At 40.4% G+C, this 26,359-nt stretch overlaps 1 protein-coding gene across 1 annotated transcript; it reads left to right on the forward strand.

Annotated features, from left to right (window-relative positions):
* Positions 1–7,346: 7,346 nt before the first annotated feature.
* Positions 7,347–24,613, forward strand: LOC146027277 (uncharacterized). The gene is made up of 8 exons (XM_083158217.1): positions 7,347–8,914; positions 8,994–9,093; positions 9,293–9,418; positions 9,659–9,766; positions 9,951–10,169; positions 10,367–10,405; positions 10,623–11,077; positions 24,494–24,613. The coding sequence occupies exons 1-8, from the start codon at positions 8,909–8,911 to the stop codon at positions 24,611–24,613; spliced, it is 1,173 nt and encodes a 390-aa protein (XP_083014343.1). The 5' UTR covers positions 7,347–8,908.
* Positions 24,614–26,359: the final 1,746 nt, after the last annotated feature.

Here is a 26,359-nt window from a genome sequence, read left to right on the forward strand (position 1 = left end):
ATATGTGTTTAGGCCTTTCTGGGAGTAGGTTCTTTAAGATGGGATCACACAATAGGACTTTCCAATGTTTTTTAAACACTTTTTCGATATTTTTATGTTCCTGTGTGTAAGTTGATACGAAAGCAAAGGCAAAATTATCGTTCTTAGTCTTTGTTTGGCTAGCAGTCACGGGACTTATGGTGTTTATTTCCACTAGCTCTATTTCTTTCTCTAGTTTTTCCTTTTCGTATCCACATGCAATAAACTTTCTTTTCATATCAGTGGCCTGTTCCTGAAAGATTTTATTGTCGGAACAGTTTCTACGTAATCTTTTAAATTGCCCTTTGGGGACTGAATTCAGCCACTGAGTATGATGGCAACTTGATGAGGAGATATAGGTGCCGGAATCTGTGGGTTTGCGATAGTTTTTATATTTAAGCTTCCCCTCCTCTACATAAACCGTTATATCTAGAAAGTTTATGGTTTTCTCATCTATTTCAAAAGTGAGCTTTATATTGCAATTGTTGTTGTTTAAATGCTCACAAAAGCAGAGGTTCCAATAAGATAACAGAATACACGATAAATGAATATAAGGTGGATATTAGAGATTTCATAACATGCAATGTAAAAAATGTCATTTATACTATAGAATGTAGCTGTAAAAAAAATTATATTGGCCGTACAACCAGAGCCTTAAAAACTAGACTGGGAGAACACATTCGAAACATTAAGAACGGTTTTGAATCCCATGCATTATCAGCTCATTTTAAAGCAGCTCACAACTGCTCTCCCGCAGAAATTGTCTCATTCTGCGGACTCAGAGTTGTTAAGAACAATCTTAGACATAACGACAATATTACTCCATTAGCAAAAATGGAAATGAATCTCATCTTTAATTGTAATACTCTAATACCAGGTGGATTGAACAGTGATTTCGAGCTCAAATGGTTCCTCTGATAGAGTGCCTGGAGCCGGGGGTCACTGTTCCCCACAAACACCATGTCTGTCTGTTGCAAATGTATATAAAATGCATTGATTGTGTTCTAGTGCATACAGAGCACAATCGCTTAAAAATATTGGTTAAATATATGAGTGTACCAATACAAACATAACATCTACGTTTTAAATTAAATCCTTTTTGTAAACACGTCATATATGACAGCCCTGGCTCTAGTATACAGCGTTTTTTTCAGTAAATGTTTAAAAGGATATATATACCAGGAATCTAGTCACTGATTTTGAATAGTGCAATGCATATCGCCGTTATGAATAGACTTCTAATTTCTCTTTTTGCATTTGTTTATCTGCTAGAAACGGGTCACCATGGCAACGTGTGACGCGTTCCAAAGCCAAGCCGTTCAAACCTGCTACTTCCGCGTTATGCGGTTCAAATACCAGGAAGCTGCATTCACTCCTAGCCATTTGATCCATCCAGGCTTCCGTAGTTGCGTTCCAGCAACCGGAAGCGCTATAACAACACCAGCGCGTACTTCTGGATCTAACATTGCAGTCCGTGCAAGTATCCCCGACACTTAGAGGCTTCAATCAGAATGTGCGCAGGTACACAGTACACAATTGATGTACTAGATTGCCGCAATAATACCGTCTCGAAAAAACGGACCTTGGAGACAGGAAGTGACGCACATGGTTGCTATGGTGACCGTTTATACCATACAGATGGATGGATATTTACCAATGTTTATGGACTTTCTATATTGATTTTGTGAACTATATTTGTTTTCCTTATGTGTCATGATATAAAACATATCATTTACATGGTGTACTTAAGGTTTGAATAATTTAATGCAATAACAATTACCTCATTTCCTGTGTACCCTTATTGGCTGCTCCCAGTATAAAAGATGGTAGCTCACTGTCCACAGATATGTCTTGAAAAAGGTGTGTAGACACCGAAACGCGTTGACAAATTTCTGTGGAAGGTGAGCAGCCATCATTCCCCCTGGATACCTCGTTTTTCTGGACTTTGTATGTATTTTTTTAAAGAAAATTTTTTAGGATTTTTTTATCATGTTTTGTATTTTTATATGCCTCTTGTAAATTTTGGGACTGTTTGCGAAAAAATCTTTTGGGACTACTTTTGTCATCCTTTCATCGTTGGGATGAAGGATACTTCTTGCTATTGTTTTTATAAATAAATAACTTTTCCTGAAGAGACCATCTCCCCCTCTTTTTGAAATCACCGTTTTGGATTCACCTTTATCAATTACCAAGCTTCCCCAGACCTAGGATTAAAAGAAACCGCTATATGTGGTGGTAACGCTGTATAATTGTGAGTCTGGGTACGTCAAAATAATCTTTTGTTGGGATCCCCCTATCTTGCACCGTTCAATAGAAGCACCTTCACTGTGGAAAACCTTCACCCCCAGATAAAGATACCTCTACAGGTGTTAAATTGCACTACCACGTGTGAGTTATGGTACGATACTAGTACCCCTTGGCTATATTATACACTCTCCAATAGGAGTAATCTCTATATATTTATAATATAGAGACCCACTGAATATTGTTAACAATTTCTTTCACATTGTTTTCTGCACTATACCATTCGGAGAGAAAAATTATCATCTTCGGGCCAAGGTCAAGCCCCCCTCCCCCTATAAAGAACACGCTACGTGTATAAAGAAATCTCCCTTGACGTGAGTTGGGGTACGCAATCACCTTTTGGGCTTATAGAAGAAATAGAATTTCCCCGTATGAAAGAAACCTTTATTTATGTACCTTACCCTTTGTCCTGGTGAGTAAGGTACGATCCGATAATCACCACTCCACTTCATGTGATCACTGGGTGTTCTTACATAGGATTCAGAAACCCACTAAGATCTAATATATTTCTATTATATTATTTATATACACATCACCACACATCCTGGAGAGAACAACTGCTGTTTTCCGGCCAAGGTCAAAGTCCCTTTAAAGAACACGCTACGGGTGTAAAGAGATCTCTACTGACGTGAGTAGGGGTACGCCATCATTTTTAAAGTGTATTAAAACCTCTCCAGGATAAAGAAACCTATATATATGTACCTTACCTCTATCTTGGTGAGTAAGGTACGATCCAATCACCACCTCTGCACTTCATTCGACCACTGGGTGTCTCTTTCTAATCTTCCATCACATTGAGAACAAATCACTAACTATACATATTGTGTACTTTTTCCACAATACCGAGGTATAATCTGTGAGAGGTGGTCCGCAGAAAGAGAGAAAACAGGAAAAATCTAAGAAACAAGAAAAAAAGAAAGAAAGAAGAAGGAGAAAGAGGAAAAAAAAGGAAAAAAAAGAGAAAAAAAGAAACCGCTACGTGTATTTACGCTGCCCTGCTTATTGTAAGTAGGGTACGTTTCCTTTCTTTGATTTACAAGAAACAAGACATATATTTACTACAGTAAAACTATATTTTGGGTAGTAGTAACCACGACCTTTCCTTCTGAATTTCCCTTACATGGTCGAGACACCGCTAAGGAGAATCTAGGAGGATCCATAAGACTTCAACTTGCGCCTGTGGTTGGAAATCCCCAATTTTTGTGTATTGTATCGTTTTTTCAGTTATTGGGTGATAACTGGGGGTCTGTACAGTCCATAGGCAGCATAGCGCCATCACAGGTCATTTTCTATACTTTTCGAGATTTTTATTGCTAACACTGTTGCTGCGAGTTCCAATTAGCACATAGGCCTTTAATCAGATCTTATCGCAGTACAAATTTGTTTGGAAAATGGGCAAAACCATGTGCACTGCAGGTGGGGCAGATGTAACATGTGCAGAGAGAGTTAGATTTGTGTGAGTTATTTTGCTTCTGTGCACGGTAAATACTGGCTGCATTATTTTTACACTGCAATTTAGATTTCAGTTTCAACACACCCAACCCAAATTTAACTCTCTCTGCAAATGTTACATCTGCCCCACCTGCAGTGCACATGGTTTTGCCCATTTTCCAAACAAATTTTTACTGCAATCAGATCTGAATAAGGGCCATAGTGGGGATATCATTAAAAATGTAAATAACTGTTACAGTACTGACTGTTATTATTAATACATAGGTCCCTTAATATTAGATCAGACACTAACACAAACAAATAGGAAGGATAATAAGGAATATAACGGAGGAATCAAATTAGTAGAGATGTGCAGACTCGGATTCCAGAGATGCGAGCCCCTGTCATCATTCCGAGCCCGGGTTCCGAGCAGCGCTCGGAGATTCCCGCCTGACTCGGGTCCGTCTGCGTGGTCAGAACGTCATCTCCCGGCGCCAGATTTCGCGAGGCTTCATTCCAGTCTAGTAGTGGGTTGGGAGAGGGTGTGTTGGTGCTGCTGCTGGGGCTTAAACTTGAGCTTGACCTTGAACGCAATATTTTTTATTCGCTGGGGCTGTCTCTCAGTGCTGCTGTGTAGTCTAACTGTGTACTTGTAGTACTACTGTCTCCTCTGTGCGGTCTACCTCTGGTGTGCTGTGCTGTAATTATTTTATTCGCTGGGGCTGTCTCCCTCAGTGCTGCTGTGTACTCTGTTCTCCTCTCTGCTTAGGGTGGGCTCTCCCTAGCAAGGAGGACAGTCTAACTATGTACCTGTAGTACTACTGTCTCATCTGTGCTGGGGCCTACCTCTGGTGCTGTGCTGTAATATATATCAGGGTTGCCGACTTTCAAATTCTCCTCTCCGGGAGAAGCCCGGAGAGGAGACTTCCATTACCCGTTCCGGGGGCGGGGCTTGTCTGTGACGTCATTAAGCCCCTAATAGTCTAAATCACTGATCTCCATGGAGGGGGCGGGGCTAAAATGACACGAGTGTGTCATTTTAGCTCCACCCCCTCCTCTGAGACCCGCGGATTGCGGCATTTAAATGCCGCGATCGTGGGGCTTAGTGGGGGGCCCCCTGATTCCGGAAGGGTTGCCCACCCTTCCGGGGGGCCGGGAGGGGGACCCGTTTTTCGGGAGACTCCCGGTAATTCTGGGAGGGTCGGCAACCCTGTATTATATGAATAACTAATTATATTATATATAGTCCACTGGTGCTGCCTGCACTGAATCTGCCAGTATTATTTACTTACTCAGTCCACTGTTGCCACTGGCAGTGCTACTGCCTACCTAGTGTACCTACCTAGTACATACTAGGCTGCTATATCTAATTTAATTAAAAAATAATACTTGTGCTGTGTGGGACTGTAAAAAATAATTCCATGCTGCTGGTGCACTGACATGTGCCACTGAGTGCCATTGCCAAGCAGTACCTAATAATAAAATTAATTATTATAAATTCTGCTGGTGCACTGCATAAAGTGGTGGTGTGTAATATAACTACCTTTTGTGGTGACCACTGGCAGTGCTACTGCCTGCCTGCCTGCCTACCTACCTAGTAGTTTATTTTCTCTACCTACTAGGCTGCTATATTATTAATAATTAATTTAATTATATATAGTCCACTGGTGCTGCCTGAGTAGATAAGGCACACTTTTTCTTCAAACTAATTGGTTTTGACAGGTCCACGCCCCTTTTATACAGTTTGTCCACGCCCCCATTTATACCAATTTGATATCAAACTTGATAAGCTCGTATCACGTTTGATATGAAAGTGGTATAAATAATATTAACCCCCGTATTAAAATATAATTGGTTTGATACTGTAACTTCATACACTGATATTGGTTATGTGAAATAACACATATATAAAGTACGCTTAATGTTATCTTAATCAGCTGGTAGAATTTCTAAACATAATGCTAAAAAAGTTGTTAGAAAAATATGGTATACAACAGATATATAATTCGTAGAACTGTAGATCTTGTTTTATATCAAATTTGATTTGTGTAGGATGTCGCGCAACGCCGATCATCAAAACAGCCGGCTGAAAGCCAGTTATTATAACGTATTAAAGCCGGGGAGTCGGATTTGATAAACATTATAAAGCTTTGAAAAATAAATTTAAAAGGGCAATGTGATTTGGTATAGCTCATAGATCTTTCACAGTGAATAACACAGGCAGTTCATTACCAACTATAATAACACTTACCTTAGAACGAGCCAAAAGCGCTACAACGATGTGGCTGACCAAACGTGTATCAAAAATAAATAAAATAAAAATAAAAAGTTATATCCCAACACGATAAAGCATCTAAGGTCCTTCTTGCTTTTAAAATAAATGAAATATCCGCGTACATAACAAAGAGGTCTGGGTATACATATGTTATGCATTTAAAGATACAGAGCCATTCAGTCTGGGGCCTGACATGTTGTAGGCATTTAAATTTAAAGACACACAGCGTGAGAAGTATAGTGTTACTTTTAGAAAGACATCAGATATGACGGATGATTGTAATTTTCAAAAGTGATTTTAAACACCGGATTCCGTAGTCTTTGAAGACGTTGACATTTACGTATGACGCAATTAGCGTAGACAGCACAGCAGGGCTGGTAACAATTATATTCATTAGAAAGCACATACCTCTGAAAAAAACATTTTCACACGGATAACCGTTTAATTAGGTTAGACAGAACAAAGAAAGGCCATGAAATCTTTGCAACAGAGCATGAGTGGCATCTAGTGGCAATGTATTGCAGTTGCAATCAAGTTCCAGACGGAGCTAGAGACTACAGAATTAACTTATATATATATATATATAGCTATATACAGAATTAACTTATATATATATATATAGCTATATACAGTATATATATATATATATATATATATATGTGTGTGTGTAATGTGATGGTATCATTATATTATGTGATGAATAAAATATTGTTAATATGCTATATTAATTTAAATCAAAAATATATTTTAGAAATAAAAAAAAAAAAAAAAAAAATAATAATGTCTACCACAACCACGTCACTAATATTCAATATACAATCACAGCTGTGCCGTCAACGTAGTATATATTTTAAATTAAAAAGCATACACATGTATATATAGATCTTATGTAGTCTGTTGATGTTGAAACATATCTGTCATCTATTTAATAATAAGGATAAGTATTTTATACATCACATTTTTGGTTTTATTTTATCAAGCAATATATCCTGAAAACAGCTGTGTTTCGGGTAATATGCTATATATTTGTTATGACAGTCTTTAACTTTGGAACACAACTCATGAATATTCAAATGAGACAAATGCAACACAGATGTGTTAACTGACTGAAACATATAAATATGTTCTCCATGAGACCAGACAACTACCAGGCATCTGCCACACATTGAGGTTGAAGGTCTTCACACACACACACTATTCAAGACAGAGAACTTGAAGTTTTGACTTGAAGTTTTGTTCCAGAACAGGGGTAAGTCTAATTTAATTTTCTAAATAAATAAATATATATATATATATAGATATATACACAATATTTCTAAATAGCATAGTTTTAATATTTTATAATATACATAGCAAAATGTATTATTTAGCGGCATTGTGGGAGTGTTTAGTACGCTTTTAAACAATCTTAAAATATACTTTGGTGCTGTATGCTAGTTATTAAGGGGGGCCTAGGCTGTATAGAGACTTACGCTGGTTTAGTATGTTGTGGAATTACAAACCCCGGCATGGCTGGCCTCAATTTTGTTATTAGGAGTTGTTAATACAAAGGCAATGCATGCGGGTGTTTGTAGTTGATAACCGGCCATTTGTATGTGTAGTTCTGTGATTAGTGTGTTGTATATAGCGATTTAAAAATGTATTATTTAGCGACATGGTGGGAGTGTTTAGTACTCTTTTAAACAATCTTAAAATATAGTTTGGTGCTGTATGCTAGTTATTAAGGGCGGCCTAGGCTGTATAGAGACTTACGCTGGTTTAGTATATTGTGGAATTACAAACCCCGGCATGGCTGGCCTCAATTTTGTTATTAGGAGTTGTTAATACAATGGCAATGCATGCGGGGTGTTTGTAGTTGATAACCGGCCATTTGTATGTGTAGTTCTGTGATTAGTGTGTTGTATATAGCGATTTAAAATGTATTATTTAGCGGCATGTTGGGAGTGTTTAGTACGCTTTTAAACAATCTTAAAATATAGTTTGGTGCTGTATGCTAGTTATTAAGGGCGGCCTAGGCTGTATAGAGACTTACGCTGGTTTAGTATGTTGTGGAATTACAAACCCCGGCATGGCTGGCCTCAATTTTGTTATTAGGAGTTGTTAATACAATGGCAATGCATGCGGGGTGTTTGTAGTTGATAACCGGCCATTTGTATGTGTAGTTCTGTGATTAGTGTGTTGTATATAGCGATTTAAAATGTATTATTTAGCGGCATGTTGGGAGTGTTTAGTACGCTTTTAAACAATCTTAAAATATAGTTTGGTGCTGTATGCTAGTTATTAAGGGTGGCCTAGGCTGTATAGAGACTTACGCTGGTTTAGTATGTTGTGGAATTACAAAACCCGGCATGACTGGCCTCAATTTTGTTATTAGGAGTTGTTAATACAATGGCAATGCATGCGGGTGTTTGTAGTTGATAACCGGCCATTTGTATGTGTAGTTCTGTGATTACTGTGTTGTATATAGCGATTTAAAATGTATTATTTAGCGTCATGGTGGGAGTGTTTAGTACGCTTTTAAACAACCTTAAAATATAGTTTGCTGCGGCATTCATTGTATTGTAATGTATTGTGTGTGTGCATGCTGGCATACTGGCGGCTTGTGATGTGCGGTCTGCTGACCACGCATGGATATGATGGGGTGCGGCAGTAGCTTTGTCGGATCACCTGTAATTAATTTTTATTGGCTGAACTATAGAATACAATGTCAGGAGGTATTCATAGATCAGGTCTTTGTGAGAGCGTTAATAGTTTTATGTGATTTTGTGCACGCAAATTTCGTTATGGAAACTTATCGTGTTATCTTTTATTATCAACAGTGTCATCTAGTGGTTGTTGCAGAAAACACCTTTGAACTTAAGCTATCAACAAAACGCCAACATGCAGGTGTGTATATGATATTTACAATAGTTTAACAATAGCTTATTGTATTGTTATTTCAACTTATTATTATTATTTATTACAGAGAAAGGAATACAAAACCATTAATGCAAATAAAATAAGTCTCAGAGACTTTCAAGATTTACCCAGCTTTCAACAGCCGTCAAATGAGCAGACAAATACGTGTAAGTTTACAGATCAAAGACACATTGTTGTTGGTGGTTATAAATGTTACTCTGTTGGTGTTAATTATCAAGCGCCCTATTGGTATTAATGTTACACGTGTTGATTGTATTTTTCGTTCTACAAAATTGTTGTGTTAATTTTTATTTTATTTTTTATGTATATATTATTTTTTATTAAATTGTTAATCCCATAAATCAGTTTCAGATGTCACAAATGACGCATCTGAAGTTGGATCATATGGTTCGGATTTCACAGTCGGGCCGGATCTGACGACATTCGAAAACCCATACACAGCATACTCTGATTTGTCCGAATCACAAAAATGTAGGTGATCATAAGCCGTCAAAAAAAAAAAAAAATGTGATGTATGTTAAAAAAAATGTGATATATTATTATTTCCAAAAATATGTCTCTCTCTCTCTCTCTCTCTCTCTCTCTCTCTCTCTCTCACGCTATCTCGCGCGAACTCTCACGTTCTCACTCATATATATATATATATATATATCCTGTTATATTCATTTTTATACAGCCTGTGATATTAATGTGTTATTTGTTCTCTGTTAGTATCGCCGATTATGTCGAAATCTGATGCAGAACACATAATGGATGATCTCTGGAATTTACCATCGGCAAAACACTATAAACAGCTATACCAGACCCCGGCTATACAAGGTGAATTTTGACGATTGGCTGGTGATGTTTTTATAATGTGTTTTTGTGTTAAATGTTACATATCGTCGCAAAATCATGAATAGTGTCCACAGGAGTTGTTGTTATCATGACTTAAATGACGTTTTTTTTTTTTTTTTTCTCAAGTCGGCGAATGTGTCGTTAATTGATAATATATGTATTACAGATGACATAGCTAGCCGGTATGAACCTACGGTACCTAGGGCCGATACGTGTGAAGCGGGACCATCCGGATACAGAGAACCGACATCGAGTGTTGGATCAAACGCCAAACAACCCAACAACACATTGGCTAAAGAAGCAAAAAGAACACAGATCAGCGATCAAGCTTTCTGGTCATTGTTTAAAGGAACCATGCCGGCGCAAACCTTTGACAAATACCCGTGTATGTTTATTTATTTGGTTTCTTATATAGCACAACATTTACCACTGTTCTTTACAAATGGAAACCACAGGTATTAAACAGACTGTGTAGATGAAAACCGACAAGGAAGGTGGGGGTTGGGAGGTCTGAAGTTGTTATAAAGCGACTGTCTTTGTGGCCGCGTATGTGTAACTAAAACGGTGTGATTTTTATTACAGTAGGAACCACGCCGATGGAAAGATCTGGCAAATATTCAGGTGTGTGATGTAATGTTTATTTATTTAGTTTCTTATATAGGACCGCGTTCATCATTGTTCTTTACAAATGGAAACCACAGGTGTTAAACAGACTGTGTAGATGCAAACCGACATGGATGGGGTGGGTGTTTTGGGAGGTGGGTCTGAAGGTGTTATAAAGCGGTTGTCTTAGTGTCCGCGAATGTGTAACTAAAACGTTGTTATTTTTTATTTACAGCGGATCCGCGACGATTCGCAAAAATGATAGCAGCGGCCGGGGTTGCTCAACCACTCAATGCTGAAATGGATGGGGGTGAATCAGCTAAAACGGTGATCGACCCACAACTTCAAGAAGATGTATCAAGGGCCGAGATCATGGCCACCGAGCGCGATGATTTCAAGCCAAGCAAGCGGAGAATTACAAAAAGTCGAGTCGGTCAAGAAAACAAGGCCGATTTATCAGACCTTAAAAGAAGATTGAAATATTCGGAAGGTAGACCCGTGAGAAAAAGAATTGCATTACAAACAGTGCCAACCGTGAGTAATGTGGATTACCCGCACGCATTTACAACACCTGCAACACCTACCGAATCCGACATTGACATTGCCGGTAATACAAAGACTGTGAAGACTCGTAAAACTTTACGACTGTCAAGAGAGAGATACACGCCACTGACGGATGATGATGTCATCGTAATTTCAGACACGCAGGAACATCATACTACAGAAACGCAAAGCGTGGTCAGTAACACGCCTGCAGATACATTATCCGCTAATGATGAGGACTTAAATGGTCAAACATTTTTTATCACCCCTAGTGAAGAGTCAGTCTCAGATACACCACAGAATGATGATGAGGTTGTAACATCTGTAGCCGGAATCCCTGATAAAGTAATGGGTGATGATTACACAAAACTGCCCAGTGTTTTTACCACGGGCGGCGAGGCAACCGCATCGGGCGGTGTGGATGCCCCGCCGACCGTGGTATCGACAGACATAGTTGATGGGGGTCAGAATGTGGAACAATTAGGACAAGATGCGGAAATACAATACTACGCGGTCATGGGGAGGATGCGTGAGCATATAGGGTACATGCGTAGAAATGTCAATACCATGTTGAACCGTATAAAAGATGAGCTTTATGGTTCAAAAAAGAAGCCAGAGATCATTAAAGAACTTGTAGAAATGTACATGAATGTAACATCAAACCATATAGCAGAGACCGTGAGGACTAGGGATTTTATTAAAGCGAACATGTATCATTTTGCAGAGATAATTGAAACGGATCCGTGACTAGGCATGGTGGGTTATGGATTGAAACGTAATTTACATGTGTGTAAAAAAGTCCCAAGAATTAAAGCAAATGTACCGTGCAAAATCTCACACTTATTTCGCCGTTCAAAAATAAAACAGGCTTTAAAATGCATATACAGGCTGAGAAAGCGTAAACAACACAGGGGGCGATGCACAACCCCAACCCCAGGTGCACAGGCTGACAAATCACCGGACCAACCATTACCGGGTGACGCTGCGTCACCTGACAATGTTGAACACCCCGCAACGCCCATGCATAATGACATAGATGGGGGTGCGCCACCCGGTAATGGTGAAGGTCGGCGAGATGTGTACTTAGAAGCTGTTAACAGGTATGAGCGACACCATCCTAATTTCAGAGCTATTGAGTATCATAATCATTTTCAATTTGTTAATTTGGAAAGAGTTACATCATTTGCAGAGGGTGTTGAAGCCGTACACAACGCTATACAGGTTATGATTGATGAATTCATGGTTGGTGTTGACCCTAATGATCGTGTACAGTTAAGATTGGAGGGGGGTGGTTTACACAACGCCATCTACTCACACCGAAAGCCGCAAGAATCATTAGACGCTGTCAGTTTCTTGAATCAAATTACAAACACTCTTCAAAGTAACGCTGAATTCTTATTAGGCACGGGTTTAAGGTTTGTGATCACTGTTTTTAGAAATAGAGCGGGTGGGGCCCTAACTGGTCGCGGCCTTAGACGCATTCCATACAGCTTAATTATAGAAAGGCGCAGAAGACACCTGTACGATTTCAACAATACGCACAATTATTTGTGCTTTGCGGCATCGATCTGCAAACTTCTGGATAAAGGTAATGCCACAGACGCTGAAATACACGATCGGGCGCTTCAAATTCATAAGGATTTGAACCTACCGATCGATAAAGCAGTCAGCTTTACCGACGTTGTTGTTTTTGAAAAACACTTAAAAACAAAAATTACAATATTATATCATAATAATCGTTCTTGGCATTACTATTCTTCAGATACGCGCTACGGTGATACCCTGTATGTATTATATCACGATTCACACTATTATGGACTGATTAATATCTGCGCATTTCTCGGATCGAGATTTTTCTGTTCCTTATGTAATCGAACTTATGAGCGCAAAAATAGCCACGATTGTCTTTTCTTTTGTAAGGCTTGTCACAGACAAGCGTGCGCTGATGATGGGGCTTCCGCATTAAGATGTTCGGTTTGTAGGGTGTTTTGCAGATCGCGTGAATGTTTAGAGGAGCACAAATCCTTAGCTTTAGATCGCAAAATATCCTGTCTTGAACATGTTTATTGCGACAGGTGTTGTCTCTACCGTCGCAGGTCTCATGAGTGTCAGGGGCTAAAGTGCTCTACTTGCAAGGCATATGTTGATGGGTTTGCGGATCATTTGTGTTACATACAGCCCATCAAAGCGGAAGAACCCACCACCAAATACATCTTTTTTGATTTCGAATGCATGCAGGAGACAGGTATACATATACCAAACTACTGTTACGCTCTCACATTAATGGGTGAGAAATCCTGGGAGTTTAAGGGCAAAGGTTGTATCGATGATTTTGTAAAGACGTTCATGAAACCAAAATTTGCGCATTACACATTCATAGCCCATAACGCTGGGCGGTATGATTCGTATTTTGTATTGAACAAGATCATCAAAGAGCGGTATACAGTATCCCTCATCTCTAATGGCGGAAACATAATGTGTATCACAATAAAAGATCTGAAGATCAGGTTTATAGACTCTCTCAATTTTCTCCCCATGAAATTGAGCAGATTTCCAAAGGCCATGGGATTTGATGGCGTTAAAGGACATTTCCCGCATTTTTTTAACACAGCCGATAACCAAAATTACATAGGGGTCATGCCCTCAATAGAATATTTTGGCCTACAACACATGATGCCTGAGGAGGCCGCTGATGTTACAGAGTGGTACGAAAAAAACAAACACAAGGCGTTTAATTTTCAAAAAGAATTAATACGATATTGTAAAGAGGATGTCAGAATATTGCAAAAAGGGTGCGCAGCTTTCAGATCAGCCGTTATAGCCATGACAGAACAGGAGTTTGTAATAGCGGCAGAGAAAAAAGATGTAGTCGTTAAACGTCACGTTGATCCATTCCAACTGACGACTTTAGCGTCGGTTTGTATGGCTATGTATCGTTGTAAATATTTACAGGCAAACACATTGGCTCTTGTACCGGGTGATAACTATCACAAGACCCAGAAGCGTTACTCAACACCAGCCATACAGTGGTTAATGTACATAGAACACAAAGAAGGTGTGAGTATAAGACACGCTTTACAAGGTGGTGAGAAGAAAGTCGGTAGATACAGTCTGGATGGTTACGCCGTGATTAACGGCGTGCCAACAGCTTTTGAATTCCAGGGGTGTTTTTATCACGGTTGTGACAACTGTTACAAAACCGATGATGAAAACAATCTGACTAAAACAACCTACGGTCAACTGCGGCACAAGACACAGTTAAGGATACAATACCTTAAACGGTGTGGATTTCAGATAAGGGAGATGTGGGGTTGTGAGTGGAAGAAAATGAGGGAGACTGATGAGGAGCTTCAGGTTTTTCTGAAAGGTTTGGAAATCCCTGAACCCTTGGATCCTCGTGATGGTCTTTATGGCGGCCGCACTAACGCCATAAAACTTTATCACAAGACAGAGTGCGATGAAAAAATACACTATTTTGACTTTACTAGCCTATACCCATTTGTCAACAAGACCAAAACATATCCTATACGTCACCCACGCATCATTTATAAGGACTTTGATGATGTCACAAAGTATTTCGGTTTTGTTAAATTAAAAATTAATCCTCCGCGAGGCCTTTTCTTTCCAGTTTTACCGGTTAAAATGAATGGTAAGTTAATGTTTCCGCTGTGCCGCACATGCGCCGAATCTGGACAGTGTGAGCCGTGTGTTCATGACTCAGAAAACCGCGCCCTAACCGGTACATGGTGCACAGTGGAGATAAATCTTGCTATAGAAAAGGGGTACAAAGTGTGTAAAATCTATGAGGTGTGGCATTTTGATGAGAGATCTGATGATCTGTTTTCAGGTTACATTAAAACACACCTCAGAGATAAACAGGAGGCTTCTGGTTACCCCAATTGGTGTACAGACTCTGTGAAACAACAAGAGTACATAGACGCGTATCAAAAAAATGAGGGCATAGCTTTAAGACACGAACACATAAATGTCAACCCCGCCAAAAGACAAATTTCTAAATTGTTTTTAAACTCATTATGGGGTAAATTTGGTCAACGTAGCAACATGCCCAATACTTGTCTAGTGACAGATCCTGATAAGCTTTTTGAATATGCCTTTCAACCACACTATGAGGTGTCTGCTTTAGACTTCATAGACTCAGAAACTGTTATGGTCAACTGGAAATACGCCAAAGACCATTATACCAGGTCTTCAACAACAAATATATTTATAGCAGCATTTACCACAGCGCACGCCCGCGTCGAGTTGTACAACCTATTGGATAGATTACAAGATAGATGTCTGTATCACGATACAGATTCTGTAATTTTTGTCAGCAGGCCCGGTGACTGGAATCCGCCATTAGGCGATTATCTAGGGGAGTTGACCAGCGAACTACCATCTGGTACGCATATAACAGAGTTTGTTTCAGCCGGCCCCAAGTCATACGGCTATAGACTAAGCAACGGCAAGACGAGCCTCAAGGTCAAAGGTATAACGTTGAATGTTTGTAATGAGCAGCACGTTAACTTTGACAGTCTGAAAGAACTGGTCTTAGATTATCCTTTAAACCCCAAAGGCGAGGATCAGAAAAAAATTGTGACCAGGCAGCCCGGTATAGTACGTGTGAAAAAGTACTGGCAGATTGAAACCCGTATGCTGCAGAAAACGCAAAAGTGCGTTTACACTAAACGTAACCTCACGGATAATTTTACAACCCTACCATTTGGTTATTAAGATGGATATCCGTTTTCAACACCCCTTCTCCTGTATTTTAGCCGGACCCTCCAATTCGGGGAAAAGTTATTTTGTGAAAACACTAATACAACACGCATCCACACATATGACGCATGTACCTGATAATATTGTTTGGTTTTACACCTGTTGGCAACCGATATATGACCAACTTCTGAGTGCTCACCCTGGTATGCGTTTTATAGAGGGTTTGCCCGAGTCATTTAGCGACGACCAGCTTTTTCCCCCTGATAAGATTAATTTAACGGTGATAGATGACTTGATGGATGCAGCGAGTAATAATTCTGAGGTTGAGAAAGCGTTCACAAAGTATGTGCACCATCGTAATCTCAGTGTCATGTACCTTGTGCAAAACATATTTTGTCAAGGTAGAAAGAGCAGGACTATACATTTAAACACAAAATATATGGTCCTGTTTAAAAACCCCAGGGATAAAATGCAGGTTAGCATTCTGGCTAGACAAATGTACCCATCAAAATATCGTTTTTTTCTTGAAGCCTATGAGTCCGCTACGGAGCCTCCATACGGTTATTTACTGGTTGATTTAAGAAACAATGCCCTTGATGATTATCGTTTACGAAGCGGTTTATTTCCCCCCGACACACCAGTAGCTTATGTTGTTAAGAAGCGGGGTTCTAAATAGCTATAACCGCGCATCCTATAGTCATTCATTACCGCTTCTAACAGCTGTGAACATGTCGACCAGGATAAGGCGTAATTGGGGCCTTTTAAAAACCCTCATTAAAGCCAAACCGGCCCAAAGAAACGCTATATTATCCAACGCTTCAAACGATTTGGTGACAGCCATATGTGAGATTGCTCTCAATACGCTTAAAGGTAAAATACCCCTGTCACAGCGCCAGTTGAACTACCTTAAAAAGAAGAGGTCCCTTATAAAATCGCTTTGTAATAAGAAATGCGCCATTGGGAAAAAGAAGAGGTTGGTGAAACAGTCGGGTGGGTTTATCGGATCGTTGCTAGGATTTGCCATTCCATTAATTACCGGACTACTGTCTAATCGGTGATGGAATACGCTGAGAAAATGTATCTGGTCCCCCAGCAACAGATAGACCGTTTAAACAACAAACCAAACAACGATGATATACGCAAAACAGCCACGCAAGGCCTAGATGCTGAGATCATAAGTATACTACATAATAATGCTTTATCAGAGTATGAAAAGGCAAAACGCTACACAGCTGTGTTACAGAGATACCTGGTGTTGAGTAAACAAACTGATAGAGAAATGTCAACTTTAACGCTTTTATCACCCGGTGCAAATGCTGTTGAGGATACAACTAACCCTACACAAGACGACGCTACCGACGCTGTTTACCACGATGTCTTGAACAGTGTTAATGCGCGGTATAAAAAGAACTGTGAAATACTAATGAGTAAAATGGTTCGCTCTAAAGACATTGCGAATTGGGACCGCAAGGGTGTGTTTATGTATAAAGGCGTCACAGTGCCAGGATCCAATGTGTTAGACTTGATAAGGGGTATCACGCAAAATCACAGCGTGACGAGTCATAAAATGCCTAACGGATGGATTGAATTTATGCGCGCTATGGCTGAGTTGAATATCCCGTCCACTGTAGTTGGTAATGCATCAAACAGATTACAGTTAGATCGCTTAAAAGCTGAAATCTACGATGATGAAATTGGCAATGTAAATATAGCCTCCCCAATACACAACATTAAAAAAAGTCGTATAAATGTTTTAAATTCCCCCGGGTTAACAACGCCCCACGGATACTTACTACCGAGGAAAAGATCCGTAAATCTGTTTCAGGATTCGCAGTGGTTGAACCTTTAACATATAACTAATTTATAATGTTTTTATACGATGTATTTTTGTGCGTTTAATTTGTACGATGACGTTTAATTTGTAATGCATCATGTATTTAGTGTATTGTTTTAACTGTAAAGTTTATCGTGTTATTCGTGATTATTTTGCTGTAAATACATATTGTCTGTACCAATAAAATATGGTTATGATTTATAAAATGTTGTTTTGTTCTTTGATTCTAACCAGTTTGTCTGCAAAAATATGCAATCACACGATATAAAGTTCAATAAGCAAGATTTTTTAATAGAAAGTAACCATAAGCAATGTACATGCAGCATTTCAATCACAACATTAGTTACAAGTTACACAAACAATTTTGTATTACACATTATTTTTATCAAACACATGTTGGTTACTGGTGACACAGGACTGTATACAGTTACCCGTATATCGACTCAAACAATGACTTCTAGGGAGACGTCTTACAAAGTTTGATACATAGCGATCATTACGTTTTGTATCAAAACTAAAACGGCCCAACACATCTGTATATTTGTAATTTTTACACATGAAAAATATAAAGTATATACAATATTGCCCACAAACGGTACTGTTAAAACCTTGCAACTGCTTATTTTGGTGGTAAATTCTTTTTGAATTTGAGTTTAAAAAATTTATTATGGCCTTTGGGAATAGGGGATTGTCAGGTTCTAAACCGTAAGAGTCCAAAAAGTAACACTCGCGCTGGTTGTTAAAATAAACGGCCAACCAATGCTCCCCCGGTTGGGCGCTGGTGTGTGTGTTGATTACAAACGCGCAGGGGTATTGCGATAGTTTACCGTTCGGAAGCATATCACACGGGTAGGTCCCTTTAAAAAACAGGCGCGTCACCGGATTAGCGTACAGTATACAATTTATCTGTAATGTGTTCATATCGCTGATGGGGTGATGAATATTGGTAAATATACGATAAATATAAAAATTATTTATTTCATTTATAGATAATCATACAACACATCGCGCCGCTGGTTGATCTCGATGATATTATCAAATAATGCGTATATTATTATGTTGACTGTCCGGTCTAGTGCTCCTGCAAACCGGAATTCAGCTCGTAGATTTCCGGTTCTGATTAGAGACAGATGCTCCGCGCATTCCTGTTCAGGCGACAGATCAAAAGCAAATAGTGTGTAGCCGTTGAGGTACTCTTCACGGTCAATTAGTATACCCGAATCTGATTTCTGCTTATTTGTGATCTGAATGAGCGACATATACTCGCGAACCGCGTTACCGTGTTCAAAGTCTGGTTGAAATGGTTTGGCCGGATGCGGTGTTCCATCCAGGTATAGGGATGCGAAGTTTACATTTTTATGTTCAAACCGTAGAGGGTTTTTGTCATAGGCTCCTGAAAACGCTTCATTATCTACAAAAGCGGCTATAACGGTTTTTGGCACCTGTCCTAAAAACAGATTTTCTAAATTAAATACGCGACTCCCCGTCGGTATGCTATAGATCTTCATGCCCACTCTATCGATCGCATATTTGGCGTTGGTGGTCAGTAAGGCCTGGGCGTGTCCAATCCGGACTGCGGGTGAGACCTGAACCCTTTTCACAAACAGGGACGCTGCAACAATCTGAATTTTAAAGGGCTCCGCTTCAGCAGACATTAAGCAGAAAGCATCTTTGTTTCTGATGAGTTTTATCTTCAAGTCCACGGCGTTCAATATTAGTTTATGTTGATGAAAAAGGTCACAGTGTAGCGGCCCCAATAATTCAACCGTTCGACTTTGTGCCGTTGTTCTTGCCCTTTTTATAAACCCTGTGTTTACGCCATCCAGGGTTCTTGTGTTGTGTTCTCCAGCCACATCTTTGTAGAATAATCCAGTTGTGTGTTTTGTGGATAACGCATCTGAGCTATAATTCAGTATGGTCTCTATGTAGGCCCTATAAGCGTAAAGATTATTGGACTGCGATATGAGCCTATCGCCCAAAGTGACATCAACCTGGCTAAATAAAGTTGCTATGGGGTAATTAATAAGAGCGACCTTGGCGTCTTGAGGTATAGCAGTGTTATCAGGCCGTACGATCTTGCAGGTCACGTACAGCAACGTGTTGTTCAGATCGTAGTAGTGTTCCCCGCTGGCCGCTATGTAGAATTCAAGCGGCGCGGTCTCGGATAATGCCGCCAAAGGTTGAACTTCGACGTAGAGGCTTTTCTCTACGCTGGTCTGCGTCGGTGGTACGTCAAAAAGGTCAAGTTCAGATTTTGCGCATTCCATGGATTCATTGTGTATGAAAGACATGCTTAAAAAATATCACCGACCCTTCGCTTCGGTTTCCTTTTTTTAATTAAGCCGCGTCTGCTCCGTTTTTTGTTTAAAAGGGGTCTGCACCATGTCGGAAGTCGTATTGCCCGCTTCCGTTTATTTTTAGCCGCCCCTTTCCTGGCATAGATTAAACCTGATCCATCTTGCTTCGCTTGATTTGCGTCGTGTATTTTGCTCACAACCGCCGCTGTGGCTTGTCCGATGACGTCTTTCGCGATGTTGCGTGCTGCATTCTTCACGTGGGGCTTTGCTATCGCCAGCCCTCTTCGGAAAAGCGGTACCGCTTTTCTGAACAGGCTTCGAAAAATTCCACCTAAACCGCACCCGTACATATACGCGCTGCCGTGAAAACCGGGTAATCCATTACCGGCCTGTGTTTTATAATATTGCGCGTAGAGCCCCGGGTCACCATAATTTTTAACGGCCACCATTGTCTTTAATAAAATTCGGATTTGCGTCGTCTGAAATGTAGTTTCACGTTCGCTTTCCCAAACTTGAATGACATGTTTTCGTTCTGATCATTCTTTATCTCTATGGCTATAGTGTCAAAATGCGTCTTGCACAACGGAACATAATCGGGCTTCTCATACCGTATAGTGATCATCTCGTTGTTACGGCCCTTTATTTCAACGGTGCGCAACAACGGAACATAACTATCACCGACCCTCTGATGTTCGATAATATCTGTGTACACGAAGAGCGTATATTGCCCGCCGTTGATGTCGGCGCACGGTTTTAAAAACTTAGTTTTCGGGTATAACCCCAGTATTCTCGACAATTTAGGACCGGCTGTGATGTTGTACATCGCCTTGTTGTCGATGATTATCTCTCGTTCAAGCGGGTCGTACAATAGTTTTAAACCATCCAGTTTATGTCGGTCAATTTCAGCGTTGAAAGAAAACAGTAACGCCCCGATGGTTTCATAAAACCCCGGTTTAACGCAAACCCTCGTTGCTGTACCGCTCGTCCCATCCCACTTTGTTATTTTCAACACACAATCACGCACATCGATTGTATTCCAGGTGTGTGGGTATTGTATTTCTGTAAGAGCTACTTCCCAATCTCCACTTAAGTCTATAGGCCTTGCTAACTTTGTGGTATAGTCAGAAATCTTATTTTGTGGAAATGTATCGGCTGAGGCGTTACTCGGCAATGTTATGTAGAAGGGTTTGTCATCCATCTTCCTCTTTGTTTATATATCTTTTATCTCCGATGCATCGACCCAACTGTTAAATTTTGTGGGGTATCCACGCCACTTGACTAATACGTGTTTCCTCCCTCTAACCGTCTTATTTTTTAAAATCTTCTCCACTTTGTAAACCCTATTATAGTTTTTCGGTATACTTTGAAGTTCTTCGGGGTAAAAACTCCCCGTTATAGCCTCCCCGTAGAGATCCTCCAACGTGTAAAGCGGCTTAAGTCCTTTAGTGTTCACGCCGCGTATTACAAATATTTCCTCAGAAAAACTCTGTTCGTAACCTTTCTGAAATATATCCTTATATTTTGAGATACGAACGTGGTCCCCGACCGCTAAACAAGCCTTTGTTTTCTTACTTCTAAAGTAATCGCCATATATCGTCTTGAAGACATCCAGCGCATTAGAGCCATCCACCTCATTCGGCGCCCGCTTAATCGTTCTATGGTATGTGTTATTATAACTGGTAATGAACGCTTGTAAAACGTCTATATATCGGTATGTATTATTCGCCGTGAAATATCGCCACATTCGTGTTTTTAAAGTCCTATTGAAGCGTTCTATAACGGCTGCTTTCACATCATTATTGGTTGTGAAATGTTGTATACCGTATTTTTCTAACAACTTTTTTAGGACTTTGTTTAGAAACTCTTTACCATTATCGGTTTGTAGTTTCCGCGGTACGTCCCCCTGTTGGAATAATTTTTCAAAAGCCTTAGCGACAGTCGTCGCGCTCTTAGCAGTCAGACTTTCAGCCCAGGCCCTCTTACTGAATATATCGATGACGGTTAGTATATATTTTACGCCGTCGTTGTGCTTTGCCAGATCTATGAGCGATACCAAATCACATTGCCACTGTTGATTTATATCCGATACGCATATCATATTCCTTTTATAGTTTTTTCTAGCCGGTTTGTGCAATGTGTACGCGTCTTGCTCTTGTAACCATTTTCTCACATCGGATCTTTTAAATTTATTTTTCAAAGCTTTATAATATTTATCAAAGCCGCAAAAACTCCCCGGCTTTAATACGTTATAATACCAGGCTTTCAGCCGGCTGTTTTGATGATCGGCGTTGCGCGACATCCTACACAAATCAAATTTGATATAAAACAAGATCTACAGTTCTACGAATTATATATCTGTTGTATACCATATTTTTCTAACAACTTTTTTAGCATTATGTTTAGAAATTCTACCAGCTGATTAAGATAACATTAAGCGTACTTTATATATGTGTTATTTCACATAACCAATATCAGTGTATGAAGTTACAGTATCAAACCAATTATATTTTAATACGGGGGTTAATATTATTTATACCACTTTCATATCAAACGTGATACGAGCTTATCAAGTTTGATATCAAATTGGTATAAATGGGGGCGTGGACAAACTGTATAAAAGGGGCGTGGACCTGTCAAAACCAATTAGTTTGAAGAAAAAGTGTGCCTTATCTACTTGCCTGCACTGAATACTGTGAATAGAGGTTGCCAGTATTATTTACTCAGTCCACTGTTGCCACTGGCAGTGTTACTGCCTAAGTGTACCTACCTAGTAGTACAACTACATACTAGGCTGCTATATCTAATTTAATTTAAAAATAATACTTGTGCTGTGTGAGACTGTAAAAAATAATTCCATGCTGCTGGTGCACTGACGTGTGCCACTGAGTGCCACTGCCAAGCATTACCTAATAATAAAATTAATTATTATAAATTCTGCTGGTGCACTGCATAAAGTGGTGGTGTGTAATATAACTACCTTTTTGACCACAGGCAGTGCTACTGCCTACCTACCTAGTAGTTTATTTTCTCTACCTACTAGGCTGCTATATTATTAATACTTAATTAACTGAATTATATATAGTCCACTGGTGCTGCCTGCCCTGAATAGAGGCTGCCAGTATTATTTACTCAGTCCACTGTTGCCACTGGCAGTGTTACTGCCTAAGTGTACCTACCTAGTACCTACTAGGCTGCTATATATAATTTAACTAAAAAATAATACCTGTCCCGCAGTGCCACTCTTACATGAGCAACGTGTTTGTGCCGCACACTTGTGTGGCTTAGCATAGTTATCCAGCTACCTCGGTGCAACCTTTTGCCCTAAAAACAATATTGTGAGGTGTGAGGTGTTCAGAGTAGACTGGAAATGAGTGGAAATGAATGTTATTGAGGTTAATATAGCGTAGGAGCAAAAAAAAATTCTGCGATTTTAGCAGTTTTTATGCTTGTTTAACAAAAAAATCAGAACCCAAAACCCCAAAAAATCCAAACACAAAACACTTAGAAAGGTGTTTTGCCAAAACCCATTAAAACCCAAAACCTCAAGGTAATCAGAAGCCAAAACCCGAAAAGTGGCCGGTGCACATCCTTAGTTACAAGCAGCTCGCAGGGATGCTAGTTCCCACTGCAAAGGTGTAAAAACACTGCCAACAGTACCCAAACTCGCCCCTTCTAGTGCTGGACATGTTTTGCTCAAAGTCCCATTGGGCTGGGAGCACAAATGTGCAAGTACGGTAGGGAACGTGCAGGATACAATCACACTTATTAGCGTGTGCTTGCACCTAAAAGGATTCACCCCCGAAGCACAAGCATTTTAAAGTGTATATCTAAATATCCAACATAAGCTGGTTTCACACTAGACGACACTGCAAACAATGCAATGTCGTCAACAATTTCACTTGAATTCAATGACAAACCAGTGGCAAATGCAGGATTTTTAGAGGGGGGTTTTCCAAATGTAACCCATAATCTCTCACTCTGCAGCACATTGGAGGAAGTACGGGAGTCTGGGGGAGTGGTAAAATTGGCCTTTTTATACACTGGATACTGTATGGAGTACAGTATTAATATTTACCAGTACAGATGGTCTGTATTAAAAGCTGTTTCAAACATTTAAATAAGATAAGTGGTCAGGAAAAGGTTAAACATATAATAAATAAATACACAAACATAATAGAACCAGTACTGTATTTTCTTAACTCATAATCTCCCACTTCAAGGTAAGGCTCCTGTCTCTTCCTCCTGGCAGCTGCTCTCTGGTCCATTGCGATGTGTAAGGGTACTGATCAACACATAAGTAAATGTGGTAGAAGAAGCTTCTACCATTGGTCATGTGCAGCAGCTCTGCTCTGTTCCATACACTGCATGATGTTATGGTAGCTCTATTGAACATATTATATACCAGTGCTTAAAATTAAAATTATTTTTCATGGAATGGGATATGTATAGTATTTCCCAACTAGCCACAAAACATTAGGAAGAATTGGGAGCTAGAGAGGTCAGAATGTATCTATGGGGTCTCTTTACTAAGATGGGAGTTCTATTGAAGATGGAATGTTGCTATGGGCATCCAATAAGATTGTTTCTATTATCGTCTAGGTTCTAAATGAATAAAAAGTAAAATCTGATTCGTTGCTATGGGCAACATCCCATCTTATTAAATAAACTCCTATGCATCCAATTGGGAGTTTTGTCTTACATAAACATTTTAAGGAGTATTCAATCCGAGATCCAACTGTTGGATTCAACACTAACGACCATCGGAATTCAATTTTCCGACTGTCAAGTGTCGGAAAGTCCGTAGATTGTCGGAAATGGCCCCGATTTATCTGAAAATATTCATGAATTTGATAATCCATGGCCATTTCAGGCAAAACAGATATGGCTTTAAAAAAAAAAGTCAGACAGCCTTATAGAAAACCAAACAGAACACTTACACTAGAGTATCTGCAAAGTGCGGCACCCTCTAACATCTGATTTATTGCCCAGAGGTGCTAAATATTATATAACTTCAATATCATGCTTAGAATTGTATTTTTTTACATAAAGCACATTCTTTAACAGTGTCTGGTATGATATGCAAATGCCGACAATAGGGGGCCGTGGTTTGCCCCCCCTTGGGTGCTCCCTGCGCTCGCCACACAGCGGGCCCGGTGCCTCGCTACGCTCGCCACACTATTTTGTTCTCCCTCTGTGGGTGCCGTGGACACCCATAGAGGGACAAAGTGCCGGAATTGGAGCGGTCGGGATTCCGGCGTCGGAATTTTCGACCACCAGGATTCCAACTGCCGGCATATTGACCGCATCCCCTTTAACATCACCACTGTCAGACTGTGCTTTGTAATATACAATCCATTGTGCACGTCCCATAAACAGCGAGAAGTGTAATATTACTACTTTTACACCGCTCTAAATGTAGCAACCCAGGACATTGTGCAGTTTAAACGCACCCAATATGTCAGGTGGCGCGGCTAAGCATTTGGAAGCGAGCTATTGCACACAGGCCCAACACGGCTCATGGTGCAGTGTACCGTAACTCAGGTCGATGCGATCCGGGACCCGTTCACTGCAATGAAATAGTTGGCACTGGGAGATACTCTCATCTCCAAATGCCGGCTCAGGACCCGCCTCTGCTGACATCACAGCCTCCATTGGTAAAGGAGGGTCGCACCCGGGTTAGAGCCCTGTGCAAAATCCCAGGTGCAACCTTGCTATTTGGTATAAAAGCAGTATTAACAGCCTATAAGTGAGGATTCCAAACACTGAACCTGTAAAAGCACAGATTTCAAGGCATGGATCTACCTGTATTAAGGTGCCCATCGCAGCAGCAGGATCGGAACGTGTATGGGCACCTTTAGATCTACAACTTACTGATGAACTTAATGACGTCCATAAGAGATCACCCTGGATTATGGCAGTGTGCTGCATAAATGGGGACAGCATAGTCTCTTAGCTTGTCTTGCACTAATGAAACAGCTGCAGATCTGAAAGCAGTCATGCATTTAGTCCCTCCAGTTATTTCAGGGTTGCCTACTTTTGAAAAATCAAGGGGACGGGCCTTGTGTCACCAGGGGGTGGGCCTTGTGTCACCAGGGGGCGGGCCTTGCATCACCAGGGGGTGGGCCTTGCATCAACAGGGGGCAAGCCTTGCGTCACCAGGGGCGGGCTTTGCGTCTACAGTATTTTGATAAGCATTACACTTGGGCAGGGATGGAGGCACAAACAGTCAGGGGCACACATGGCAGGGACAGGCACACATGAGCAGGGGAGAATATGGGCAGGGGTAGAGGCACCCATGGGCAGGTGTAGAGGCACCCATGGGCAGAGGTAGAGGCACCGATGGGCAGGGGTAGAGGCACCCATGGGCAGGGGTAGAGGCACACAAGGGCTAGGGAACATGCAGGTAGGAAAATATACTGGAATGGGCAGGGTCAGAGGCACATATGTGTAGGAACAGGGGAACATATGGCTGAAGTAAATGGAGACCTACACATGCACAAAACTGCTGAGAGCCACCACTAGCACACTGGGTTGTGGGTAAGCAGACACAGACCACTTTGCTGCACAAAGAAGAACCTG

This window comes from Crinia signifera, chromosome 8, assembly GCF_055691185.1.
Source record: "Crinia signifera chromosome 8, ASM5569118v1, whole genome shotgun sequence".
NCBI classification, from domain to species: domain Eukaryota; kingdom Metazoa; phylum Chordata; class Amphibia; order Anura; family Myobatrachidae; genus Crinia; species Crinia signifera.